At 40.9% G+C, this 13,799-nt stretch overlaps 1 protein-coding gene across 5 annotated transcripts; it reads right to left on the bottom strand.

Annotated features, from left to right (window-relative positions):
• Nucleotides 1-686: 686 nt before the first annotated feature.
• On the bottom strand, nt 687-13,553 carry ogt.1 (O-linked N-acetylglucosamine (GlcNAc) transferase, tandem duplicate 1). 5 transcript variants are annotated; one of them, XM_005467883.4, is made up of 22 exons: nt 13,207-13,553; nt 11,668-11,848; nt 10,724-10,967; nt 10,536-10,604; nt 7,089-7,205; nt 6,914-6,993; nt 6,409-6,604; nt 6,182-6,322; nt 5,987-6,087; nt 5,404-5,557; nt 5,047-5,148; nt 4,739-4,918; nt 4,297-4,455; nt 4,091-4,180; nt 3,803-3,928; nt 3,520-3,690; nt 3,305-3,421; nt 3,013-3,183; nt 2,644-2,796; nt 2,243-2,495; nt 1,964-2,099; nt 687-1,859 (listed from the first exon to the last, which is right to left on the bottom strand). In XM_005467883.4, the coding sequence occupies exons 1-22, from the start codon at nt 13,241-13,243 to the stop codon at nt 1,679-1,681; spliced, it is 3,159 nt and encodes a 1,052-aa protein (XP_005467940.1). In that variant the 5' UTR covers nt 13,244-13,553; the 3' UTR covers nt 687-1,678. The 5 variants fall into 5 exon arrangements, with proteins under 5 accessions (XP_005467940.1, XP_003445936.1, XP_013127170.1 ...); XM_003445888.5 differs by having other exon boundaries at nt 1,964-2,087; XM_013271716.3 differs by having other exon boundaries at nt 11,668-11,818.
• Nucleotides 13,554-13,799: the final 246 nt, after the last annotated feature.

The raw sequence follows: 13,799 nt of genomic DNA, 5'->3' as shown, positions 1-13,799 counted from the left end.
CATGGCTTTCAGTAGCTCCCGACGTACCAACCATGTATTTATATATTAAATATTTTTATTATCTATGATTTATGACCGTCTTATTGGACAGCCACCTGTCAGTGAATTTATCATCTATGTATTCTAGATTAGAATGTTGGTCAACTATGACTCAGAATTTTAACATTCGCTCCACAGATCATGCACAGGTATGCAGATTGCTAACTTATGTCAGTAGTTACATAAAGCAAAGGCGAATGGCATGTTGAACTCCAATGACAATGAGAAAAGGGATTGGTAACTTATATTAAGTGCTTGTAACATAAATATCCAGAGGAAAAACAATTTACCACTATTGTTCAAATAAAAACATGGAAAAAAATTAATAAATTGTCAGCCATTTGGTTTTTAACAACTCGATTTCCTCTTCCACCTGGTTTTGGGACTGGTATGCTTGTGAATGCAGGACTTTTTTTTACACTTCCATAAATGCCAATATTATTTGAAAGATTTCGGCACAGGAAATTAGTTTATTTTCCTCAGCCGACTTCAATGGACCCAGAAAGGCACAGCTGAATACAAGTACATAAATCTGCCATGTTTAACAAGGTGCTGCTGACCGCACACTGATGAGGATTTAAGAAACAAAGGGGTAGGGTTTCAGTTTTTCACCGGCTTTACCATCGAGTACAAAACACCATACAAAGTGATTGCCATCTCAATATTTATTATATATAGGGCCTCATGGCATCATTGACAGCATACAGGTAAACAGACAATTAAAACAAAGAAAATTGGCTTAGAAATACTTACCAGCCTGCTTCAGGTTTGTGCGATTTAAAAAAAATAAAATAAAATGTATAAGGTATGTAATCTAAAATTACATTTAGGTCTTCCCCGCTGACTTAACAGGAGTTGCTTTATCTAGATTTGTCCAGTCTTATGAACAAGTAAAGAACTGATAATAGTCCTGATAATAAATAGTCCTTGTAATAAACAGTCCTTGCTTAATGAAGTTGGCATTTGGAAGTTTTCATTTTGTCATATTTTCAGAAACTTAGAACACCTACTTCTGCAGGTATGTGAGAGGAGCTTAAAAACAAACTAAAGAGGAGTTGCAATTTATATTTTATAATTGCATGTTAAAGCTGATGAAACATGTCAGGTACAATTTTCTTGGTGCAACAATGTCATTTTTAAAAAAAAACATACAACACTCTTAATCCATTTATAAATAGATCAACAAGTAATGACGGCTGGAAATTCTCTCCACAAGCTGCACTTAGTCCCATATGCACAATGACAGAAGAAAGTAAATCCATCGATCCATCCAAGTACCAAAAAGGAAAGGGGGAAAAAAAAAAAAAAAAAAAAGAAGGGAAGCCAGGCATTCACAATCCTTTCATGCTCACCAAATACCTATACTGTGTTTTAGGACAAGAGTCTCAGAAGAGTTGCCTGAATGTCTCAGGATCAATCTGGCTCAGTAGATGCAGATGTGAGAGGCAACGATCAGTGTAAATGGGTGACAAATGTGAACGTGTAGGCTCCTTGAAAACAAGAGTCCCATTAATAGCAAAGGAGAGCGATACAGACAAAAGTTCGACAAGAAGGGGCTGGAGTGGAAACGGACCATTCAAACTATGGTGCTGATGGGGGTTTAAAATGGCTGGGGAAAAGAATTCTGTATGCTTCCAGTTCAAGCATTTTCACTAGCCTCTACTGCCTGGTGTTTGACCAAGTGATCTGGCTTGTTGCCATTACTGTGGTGCTCCCACATCTGCAGATAGAGCCTCTCCAGGTCCATTGTGTACTGCTTGGTGTTGAAAAGAGGGCTGCAGATTCTCTGCTTCCAAACACGCGCTCGGACCATCTTCAGGCTATAGGAGGAGAGCGAGTAATCAGAGTTGGCAGGTGACAAAGGATGTTTTAAGAAAAAGAAAAAAGAAAAAAAAAGTAGTGTTTAGGATATACATATACTTACTATTCCATGTCGGAGCCCAGTTTGACTGCTACGTCCTCATAGTCCTGGCGGCTTTGAGCTATTAGATCAGGGCAGCCCAGACAGTTGAGTTGTGAGGCAGCCACACGGGATGCAAGAGTCTCACCTACAGTGGTATCAATATTTTAAAAGAAAACAGGTTTCAATTAACATTTTTCCTTCTCACGCTCATGTCTTTATATTTTTTAAAATCTGTTAATTCTTCAACTTGTACTATGGCAACAATTGGTAGCCAAGCCTATCCCTGAAAACTCTGCTCACCAGGCATGGTGACCATGGGTGTTCCAGCCCAGAGAACATCCATGCCTGTGGTATGACCGTTGCACAGAGGAGTGTCTAGGCACACATCAGCAAGCTGGCCCCTTCTCACATGCTCCTCCTTGGGGGCCACAGGAGAGAAAATGATCCGAGAGCCTGGCAGACCCATGTTCTGAGCATATTGCTGGATGTTGGGCTCGCCAACTGCAGGGAAGCGAAGAAGCCACAATACGCTGTTGGGCACGCGCTTTAGGATCTGCAACAAGACAAATGTTAAGAGATTTAAAAAAAAAAAAAATTTTTTTTTTTTTTTTTAAAAAAAAAAAACACCCTTTAATACTAAGAAGAATTTCTTAGTTAAAGGAATTCAAGTCCATTTTGTAATAAGGACAGTCCAAACTTACATTGACCCACATCTGGAGAGTGGGTGGATCAATCTTGTAGAGCTGGTTGAAGTTGCAGTAGACAATGGAGTCCTCTGGGAGACCATACTGAGAACGGGTTGTCACAACGATCGTGCGTGGCACCTCCTCCCCAGTCGCAGCTTTGTTACTGATCTAAACATGAGGAATGAAAATATTGCTGTTCGTGGAGTGGCCTTAAGGCTTACATTTGTTTTAAAGTGTTGAAGATCTTAAATGAGGGAACACTGACTATAATACTTCTGTAAAAAGAAGCAGCATGTGACAATATATGGGAAAGTGACCAGGGTGTCCAGACAGTTTACATGAAGCAGAAGAGGCCAAGAGTGTACGTCTAAAAGTGACTCTTACCTGTGTGGTGGCTAGGCCATTGCTGACAGTGAAGCCATTGATTGTGACCTGGATTTGGCCTTGATTGATCATGTTGATGATTGCTTCAGCTGCTGTGTTCATGGGAATTACAGGCATGGACAGGGCTCCATTTGTGTCACCAGTAGATTCCTGGTTGTTGTCACACTTCATCTGGTGATTTAAAAAAAAAAAAAAAAAAAAAGGAAAAGAAAAGTTTTCATCAACAATCAGAATTATTGTTTCGATTAAACGTCTGTTTTAATAAAGGTTCTGGATATTTTTCCTTACTGACCTTTATCACTTTGACATCTGGCAGGCTGTCCAAGAAGGCCTTCAGATCAATACCATTAAGAACGATGCGGTTGTCAAAGATGTGCCCGTTAGACTTGAAATCAATCACTGCCTTTTTCTGTTGGTCAGAAATAAAGTTACAACAGTGAAAGTAAAATTTTAGGAAAACAAGACAGCTCACAGAATCAATCTGCAGCATTGTAAGGCTGGACAAACCTTGAGGTGAGGGAACATGTTGGCATGGTCTCCAATGAAGAAGGTATTGGGCATGTAGGCAAGTTTCTCCGAGTACTGCTCAGCCACTTCCGTAGGTGATGTCTCCTTGTCTGTGATGATGTAGTCCATGAAGGGAGCTCCACTGGTTCCAGGGTAACCTAGCCACATAGCCTATTGAATAGGTATAAATTGTTAGCTGTGCGTTTTCACTGTCAGTATATTGCACATGCTTATAAATATGGCTATCCCCTGGACAGGCTAACAATTTACATGTAAGGCTTACCTGAATAGGGGCAGGGCGGAGGGCAAAGAGCTCATTTCTCGCTCCCTTGGTGTATCCATTCATATTCACTAGAATGTGGATTCCATCCTGGTGAATACGATCAGCTGCCTTGCCATTGCAAGGTATCTGGAGACAAAAGTTACAGTTTGTGTAAATGGCTAGAGTTCCTGACATTGCATCTGACAGTACAATGGTTGAAATGCCTTCCAAGTTACAAACAGAAATGCTCAAGGTTGATGTGTTATAAATAGAAAGATACTGTTGAGGAAACAACATGTTACGAGTTACCTGTGAGAGGTCCGTGAAATGATGAGCTTCAGCGACCACTTTCACACGGAAATTGGTACTATCATCAGGGCTGAGTGCGTAGCAGAACACCTTTGGGGTAAGGAAAACAAAATGAAGACTTTAGTCAACCCTGTGTCAATACATTGCAGAGTGTAATAAGCACCATTTTTTTAAAATCATAAAAAACAATTCTGAGTTGAAATTACCTCAAATTTTTCAGGATTGTGCATTCCAGGAATGGACTGCATCAGGTGGGAGGTTGGATGGTTGCCAAAGTCAGAGCTTACATATCCAATGCGCAGACGTCCACCGCTAGCTTTCAGATCCTTAGGATGCTCGTAAGCCGGTTTGTGCAGTGCATTAATCTGTGGAGTAAGCAATGTCATAAGAATACGTGTACAGTAGGACAGTAAAGTCTACATGGCAGACGTTTGACTGACAACAAAAAAATTTGTTTGCCCGAAAATCATTTCTTACCCCCCAATACCTTCATCACTCCAAGCGACCCACTCACCACCAGCTTCTCTACTTCTTTATACCCAGTACCCCTTACCTTCCCCGTACCCTGCAGGCACTTCCATCACCAGCCACCTTCCACCCTCCCAAAATATATATTAAAGGTTTACTTGCTTTGATCATTTTGTCTACCTTGTCCAGGCAAAGGTTTCCATGGCGCTCAGCAATGGCCTTGCGGAAGTTGTGAGAGAGCGGATACAGCATGCTGTGGTGTGGGTGCACTGAGGGCAAGCGGTTCTTCTCCAGTTGGTCTGCCACAATGCTCACAAGCTTTTTCATCCGCTCATCATAATCTGTCCAGTCACACACAATCTGAAAAAGTGGTGGGCAAAAAAACCCAAAAACAAAACAAAAAGCTGTCAGAAAATTTGTTCTGATAACAGCAGAAGTAAAAAAAATAGATAAAATTGGAAAAGTGCAGTATAACAGCAGATGAACACCTGTAGGCAGTGTGCCAAGTTGCAGTAAGCATCAGGGAAGTCAGGCTTCAGTTTCAAGGCTGTGCGATAAGATGCAATAGCCTCTGGGATGTTTCCAGAATCCTAAAAAAAATAAATACAAACAACACAAAAATTAAAACTCCAAAAGGCACACTAAACTAACAAATGGGTGCCAACTCAAGTATCCATTGCTCAATTTTTAATTAGGTGTCTGTGAAAATATATCTTTAAATTTAATGTGAAAAGCAGCATCACAAGCAACCTGGAGGTGGATAATCTAATAGTGAAGTGCTATATCCATCTATCCATCATCTAGAGAGAGAGAATATGAACAGTAAAATTAAGAAATATTCCTACCTTATGGATTGAGGCCAAATTGCTGTGAGCATCAGCAAAAGCGGGGTTGATCTGGATGGCACGGGTGTAACACTGCAGAGCTCCCTGAACATCTTGCATTTCTTTTAGTGTATTCCCCATGTTTGAGTAGGCATCAGCAAAAGTGGGGCTGATTCTAAAATTCAAACAGACCACATAACAAAATTACTCAGCTGTCAGGTCTTTTTACACAAAAGTAAACAGTCATAGGAGTTTCACAGGAGAGAAATTAACGGATTTAGTTTTTCACTCATATCTGGCAACAGTCAGGTGGCTTCACAGTATACTTACTGCTCTATTTCCATGTACAAACTTTGAGTTATTTAGCAGCAGTTATTAAGATAGCAGCTTTTTCGCTAAATGTTGCCAACAGGACTTTTAGGAATGCTACAAATCAAACATCCATTTAAAGTTGGTTCAGACATGTTACTGATTTACTAAGACTGCCATTCTCACTTAGAAAAGTTACTGGAGTGATTAAACATGAGCCCAACAAAGAAAAAGAAAGCTCATTTCAGGCATAAACTCCAAAGTCCACAGTTGTCTCCAGCATTCATTTACAAACCTGATTGCCTCTTTGTAGTGCATGAGGGCTTCCTGCAGTTTTCCCTGCTGCTGCAACACACTGGCCAAGTTAGAGTGAGCTGCTGCAAACTCTGGGAACACCTGATGAATAAAGTTTGATTAAGTATCATCACATGATCATTTTTACTGTAAAAGTGAATTTCAAATCTGTTTATCTTGACAATGTTAAACCCACCTCTAAGGCTTTTCTGTAGAGCTGAACTGCCTCCTCGATGTAGCCCTGCTCACGCTTGATATTGGCCAAGTTGTTAAGGGAGTCGGCATGAGTTGGACACAAACGCAAAGCTGTGTTGTAGCACTCTTCGGCTTCAGACACCTGTTAGGGAAAATAGCATTTTAAAAACTCAGTAAGTGTTTAATGACATCAGAGGTACTCAAGATTCAAGACAAAAAACACATTACATTTCCTTTCTCCTTTAGAGCGTTTGCCAAATTGCAGTAGGCATCAGGAAAGTGGGGCTGCAATTCAATAGCACGGCGGTAGGTGTCAATAGCCAGGTCAATGAGGCCCTGCTCGTAGTAGACACAGGCCAGATTTCCATGGACAACAGCGTGATTGGGGCTCAGACTCAGGGCTCTCAGGTATCCAGCCACAGCTCTGGAAGAAGTAGACAAAAGTTATGAATATTCTGCAAACATTTAAAATGAAATGTATGCTACAACCTAAAAACAAAAACCCACAAGCAGATGCATTACTGCTGTGACAGCAGTAAGCACAGCAAATCTGCCCTGCCCAGTCAATGGAATAAAAACAAGAAAACAAAACAAAAGCAAAAAAACAGTTCTATGAACAGCAAAGACAAGGATGTGCTGAAATGAACATTGTCTGACTTAATTAAACGAGGTATCGAGGAATGTGGTAGGGTGGTGCGTTGACAGAGAAAAATCTGTCATGATTTAGACTCACCTGTCAAAGATGCGGGCCTCCTTCAAAACATTGCCTAAATTGATGTATGCATCAAGGAAATTTGGATCCAGTGTCACTGCCTAAAAACCAAGGAAAAAGACTATATTTTATACTGTTAAGGTGTCTCATAATATAGTTTGATAAATATTACAAAAAAAAAAACTATGCAACTGACCTTTTCAAAATGGTGTATGGCCAGCCATATCTCTCCCTGGGCATTGAACACACAGCCCAAGTTGCTCCAAGCCACGGCAAAGTTGGGCTGAGTCTCAATGGCTTTCAGGTAACAAGCCTTCAATAGGTTTAAAATAACCACAGGAAAGGAGAAGAGGTAGAATGGGAGAGGTATAGTGCATAGAAGGGGGGAAAGGGTTTGATAAACAAAAAAAAAGATTGAGAATAAAAGCAAGAGAAAACAAAAAGCAAGAGAAAGCAAAATTAGTGACCATTCTCCATGATGGCAAAAAGTGAGTCTACAGCATGGGCTCGCCTGCGCACAAGTCTGCCGCGCAAAGCTGCAATGCTTTTTCCTACGCTGCGCGGATCCGACCGACACCCACACATAGGCCCTCATCCTCCAGTTATGACCACATCCTTACCAAATGTAGTGGTTGCTAGACCCAGTAAAATCTGCTGCCTGCCCACCCTAATAACAACAATCAGTTAAAATTCAAAGTAACAACAAACGAACTGCATTAAATCTCTATTTGATGTTAGCAAGGCATCTCACAACCTGGGATGCTGGGCAGTATGTGCAGGTGAAAGTCCCTGTAATGCATGCGCAAGAAACGCAAGCGCGCTGCGTGGGTCACCACTGGCACCACGCCTGTGCACCATATTATGCTCTTTGCATGACCTTGCTCCTGGCAAAGGTTCTTATTTCGCCGCTACGCTTGCTGAATGGCCACGTGAAACAGCTGCAGACCAACAACCCCTGACTGAACACTTGCAACACCAGACTGGCACACACTCAGCACCCACAAAATGTCTCTGAATACAGAGATTAGGCAGTGGTTAAATGCTAAGACAATTACACTGCCATTTGTCACAAAACGTTGTCTTTGGTTTTGTCATAAGCCAATTACACTTGAAATTTAGGGGCACTTGGCAACCAGGCTGGTTGCAAGCGGGGGGAGGTCCACAACTAACAGGCCAAAGGGAATGAAGGGTATGGGGAGCCGCACGCTTGCGCTTTCCGCCTTTTTGGTTGCTTGGAAGATATCGCTGCGCAGCCCCTGCGTTACTGCAGACTCACAGCGCACTATCTGCATGATCATCAGAACGCTGCAACTCCAAATAAAGAAGGGAAATCAAAACAAAACAGGAAAAAAATAACCAAAATGTAAGAGTTAGAGGGTTCTTACTTGTTTTTCATGATTAATGCTTCCAAAACCAAGTTTGTTTGTTTTTTTTACATAATATAAAATTGGGTAATTAGTATAGCATATTTTAAGAAATGCTTACTGTAATGTTCTTCTTACTATTATTATTACTACTACTACTGTCTTTTTTTTTTTTTTACTTTTTTCTTTTGCTCTTCAAAAGGAAGCCACAAGACAGAGGAGCTCAAGCATGAAGTAAGGTGGTTTTTCTTTTGTTGGCAGTTACAAACCCGTTACCATATTTTTGGACTTTGTCAGAGTGGTGGCCGCAGCTGGCTGGAAGAAGAGGAGAGGACTGAGGCTGCCCTAGTGTTCCTTTCCGCCAGGCACCTACGCAGGAATAGTGTCACCCACCTGAAACCTTCTAAATAACAATATCAGTTGTGGAAAAACCAAAAGAGACAAAATCAGAAAACAAGATCGTTAGTAAAAGTTCTCAAACAATACATTCTTTTTTTAAAATATGGAAATAAATTTTTTTTTTTTTTTAAAAAAAGCACTTTCGTCCAAATAAACAAACAAAAACTATAATACTAGTCTTAGTTTTCATTCATGCAAATGAATGTTTCATTTCAAAGAAAACAAAAGGAATGCTTTAGGGGTAACTGGGAGGGAAGAAAGGCTTTGATCTGTGCAGTACCAGGGAAAGTCAGGCTTCCAGTTAATTCCCAATTCAGTTTTTACAATCACAGAACAGGAGGGCAGTTACTGGCTTGATCTTGCCCAAATGAACTGATCCCATTTCTTTGGGAATAATATTACATATTTGAAGAAAAAGGGAAGAAGTATTAATCATGGCTTTTCTTTTCTTTTCTTTTGCATTTTCATGAAATATTTATAGAACTTTGATTTCTTTATCCTGGCCTGCTTTCTTGAGTCCTGGCCAATGGAGAAAAGTCTGTGGTTTAATTATTTGTATCTAGAAGCCTCCACAGCTCTGAAATAAAGAGGTCATCGCTGTTGCGCGTGCTTCTGTCTTTCTAACCCAGCATCTGACGCAGGCGGTGGAGTACAGATGATAAGCTGTCTGCCTGACACCATTTGTGCCACTTTAAGGCATGTAAGAATGACTGCTCTTAAATCCATATGTTCAGTTAACAATTCAAAAGCAGTGGATATCTGAAGAGATAACCAGCTGGATAAAATCCATCAAGTGGATCCAAAAATTGATGTATATGTGCGGAAAAGCACTGTTGGGAATGTGCTCAAGCACCGATTAAATCAAACTGAAGGGTCAGGAAGACAGCTTTGAGCGCGCCCACTCCACCAATCCTCAGCAAGCGCGCGGGGGGCGGAGCGACAGAGCTGGGGAGCTTGTGACTCCCTGATGCTCCTCCCCACTCCTTTACCCCCCTCTAGCACGAAATAAGATGGCCTGTAACCAGCGGGACAACTCCATATCGCAAATTTAACCCAATTCAGGTAACCCCCCCAAGAATATAGAGACACATTTAAAAGTGACAAATTGAAGTGTAGCACCCCCAAACTGACAGCAAACTGAGAAGAACCTGTCATAAGGGCACTTGAAAGAAATAAAAAATAAACAATACAGGAGTATAGTAGTTAGGTTAGAAACCATCTTATCTTTTGCACTGCAAAGATAAACTAACTTCTCATCAGTTCATAATTTCTTCAAAGACCGAGCCAGCGTTTTTCCTCCAAAGTCAACTTTATGGAAATGCATGGGCCGAGGTTAGTTCAGCTGTGTGAATTTTGAAATTCCAGCCTTTCTTCCTGAAAGGGAAAGGGACTGATCTCCGATAAGAGGTCTGTGTAAAGCAAAGGACATTGGGACTAAAAGTGATATAGGGTAGAGACGAATGTAATGTGTATACTAAAAAAAAACAAAATAAATGTAAGCTGTCTAAAAAACAAAAAACAAAATACAATATGTGTATTGTTCTTTTTTAAAGAAATTCAGAAAACCTGATTTCCTCATATGGGTGTTGACCCATTCCAGTACTTCAAAAAAGGTTAAAAATAAAGGGATAAGAAGCTCACTGCAACTCTGAAAAATGAGGAGATGCTTCCATTTTCTGTCCTTCACATAAGCAAGTGGGTTGAATAGTAAGAATGCTTTAAAAATGTCAAAGAGTAGAAAAGACAAACATCTATGGTCTTAGTGAGTGACACTAAAAACAAAATTGATGGACAAGGAGGAAAAAAGAAAGAAAGAAAAAAGATCTACAACAAAAATACAAACACCACATCTAAATATACGCCAACGCGCTGTAACATACCTTGGCCTCTTCCAAACGCCCGAGGGCTTTAAGCAAATTCCCCAAGTCACTGCGCACACAATATAGATCCTGTGGAGATAAAAAAAAATAAATTACTATTTCAATAAACAGCCGATTTGTGGCCATTCTAACTAAATACATGTATAGGGCATTGGCACATATAATTTAGAAAAAATAAATTAACTCACTGGGTTGTATTGTAATGCGGAGACATAAGCCTGCACGGCTCCCTCCATATCTCCTGCGGCCACCAGAGCTGCAGCCAAGTTGATGTACCCATCGATAAAATCTGGCTTGAGTCTCAGAGCATGGCGATAATGCTCTATTGCCTCCTGCAGCTGCCCACGCTCCTTGTACACATTCCCCAGGTTGGAGTAGGCCTCAGCCAACATTGGGTTCTGCTTGATGGCCAAGGTACTGAAGTGAGCGGACCTGCAAGGAAAGATTATGCACAAACGGTTACACTCCAGAGCTGACACAGTTGGTTCAAACTGCTGTGTAGAAACAACAGCAAGGCCCAAGATGTTAAAGAACAGAAAATTAGTTTAAGATGCATTGTCAAATATGATGAAAATCCCAAATATCAAGACACATTAACATGGGCCACAGCACCTGAGCAAAACTCTTTATTCAAATGTCTACTATGCAAACTAATTCTCGTGCAGGCAGTACAGCCCAACATAAGTTATGATGAAAATACTGCGAAGAAGATCACCATGTTCAATCTGATCCCGTGAGCCGTCATGGAACATTTTTACTAACCAACAGTTTTTGGGGTCAACAACAAAAGCATGCAAGTTAAGTTTAGCATTTATATTATGGTTAAATACCAAATTCAACAGCATTACAAGACTGTAATGCTACTGGCATTGTCCACATTTAAGGATTTGAAATGAGTGAAAAAGCATTTAGATCATGTTACTTGAAAGACCCAAGCACCTGAAAAGAAAGGTTACACTCCCACCACCAGAAATGCACAAAACCCAAGTTAAACCACATAACAGGATTTGCACAAGACAGCCCAGCTGCTCCACAGGACTCCCCAGTGTGTGCACTCAAAGCCAAGACGACCCATTTTTCTCTGCTACTGCTCACATGCCCAGTGTGCTTTTCCACCCCCCCAACACCTCACCTGTCGAGTCTTCGGCACTGGAAGTGGATGGAGGACAGGAGCAACAGCACGCCTGTGTTATCAGGCTCCTGCCTCCACAGCTGCATGCAGTGGCGCTCAGCTGCCTCAAAATCCCCTGACTGATACTCCCGGTGCGCCAGCTCAGCCAACCCTTGGAAGGAAAGCATACGTTTTGTTGGTTCTGGAGCACCAACATAAGCCAAGGAGGGGGAAAACGACACGTTAGAGGTGATGGAAAAAATTAAAATCAGACAAATGATAACAGAATTTTTTTTTTTTTTTTAGAGGAAAAAAAGACAAATGCTTTTATTTAAGAAGAGTGACTAACAATTTGAACTCAACATAAAACAAGGTTGGGGTTGGGGGGGGGGGGGGGGGGGGTCATGATACACATTTGGGGATTTTACATTTTATTGTGTTTGTAGGACTCACAATAAAGTCTAACAAATAAAAAAAATGGAGGAAAATAATGTGTGATGGGAAAACAGGCAGGCAGATGGATGAAACAGGTGTGAAAAGTTCTGGCAAAAACCCTCCATAACACATTTTGGATGTTTAGTAATTTCACATATCAAATATGTACTTTTAAAAAAACAACAACAACAAAACACCAGATTACTTTATTGTAACTTATTCTAATACAATTTCTAATTTTTTTTGGCCTTGTGTAATAGTTTTACATACAACTATGGTTTTATAACTACCACTTCACAGTGGTAGTGAACACATCAAAACGCTCTGCTCCAACAAAACGAAATAGTTACTCCAAGGTGGGGCAGAGAAAACAAAGCCACAGCATACAGTTAAACTTTTATTGCAGGGCTAATAATGCAGTAGATCCGGTTTGCTCAAGCGTTCATGACACTTACGTAACATTACTTGTGGAAAGAGTATAGCTTAAATTGCTTAAATCACCAGTCACAATGCGCGTAAATGCCGGGGTTCAGAACATTCTGGTATCAGTATCGCCGATAACCTTTGGGATAAATGCTACCATTAGCCTAAAGGCTATCTGTGCTAAGCGGTGAGGCATGCGGGGCCAACTTCAGTAGCAAGGCCCCCAGATTACAAATTTCAAAGACATCATCAAGCCCCTTTGTGCTAACTTAGCTTTTACAGCGACCCTTAAACATGAAACAAAAATGGTGCACCCCGAGCAAACCGCTAAAGCACCTTCGTGGAACGCTGATTCGTCTGCATTAAAGTGTGACTAGCAGACAATTTACGGCTACTTCGACGCAAACCTGTGCTAACCGCTAAATTACGCTAACGTTAGCTTTAGCGCTTTTATTGTCGCGATGCGAGGTAGAAATTTGAGCCCGCGTTGCTATTACTAACATGTTCTTCCACGTTGGACAAAAGACAAATTTAATAAAAACGTGGCTAAAATGGTTTACCGATTTTCTTTTTTTTTTTAAGGTCTATTTGTTAGATACTAGCTCGATCGCATCTAAGGGGGAAAAACCTACACAAGGACACCGTCTTTGAAGCTTGCCTTGTTGCCTTCTGTGTAGAATTACTTGCATAAAAACAGCAAACCTGTGCTGTCGGCCACGTTTCCCACTGAGCTCGCCATCTCCTCGGTCTTCGAGTCTTGCACGGTGGTCGTCAATGTGTCCTCTAGCAGATAACAATTTCAGAGAAAAAAAAATTGCGACAAGCAGCAAACACGCTGCCCGAATAGCTATGCAGATTTAGCTAAACTAATGTCCTAACGTATGTTTTTTTTTTTCCCCCCCCTAAAGCGACAAATGTAGATCTCGCAGTGGTTAGTATCAGCTGGCTAATACCCAATCAATTGTCTTGCTGTTAAGAGGTCGTTTTTAAGCTAACATGTTACGTGCTGTTTGTTAAATGGCTCTTGCTAGCTTCCCCTTCCCAACAAAGCAGCAGTGAATCATAAAATGGCGAGATGGGTGGAACTCGTTTTTGAGATAAACTAGATCCGTTCACCGCCGTTACCGAGACACGTGTGTAAAACTGTAATAAATATCGCACTTAGCGATATAAAAATATTTCAGAAGATTTGTGATTACATTTTTCTTCATTTATCGCGTGTTATTTCTTTGTTTACTAAAGTTTAAAAAACACATTAGGAACGATGCTGCGCGGAAGAACACATTGGTGCAGTG

Source organism: Oreochromis niloticus, linkage group LG2 (genome assembly GCF_001858045.2).
Source record: "Oreochromis niloticus isolate F11D_XX linkage group LG2, O_niloticus_UMD_NMBU, whole genome shotgun sequence".
In the NCBI taxonomy this organism is placed as follows: domain Eukaryota; kingdom Metazoa; phylum Chordata; class Actinopteri; order Cichliformes; family Cichlidae; genus Oreochromis; species Oreochromis niloticus.
This window is presented reverse-complemented; position numbering and strand designations above follow the sequence as displayed.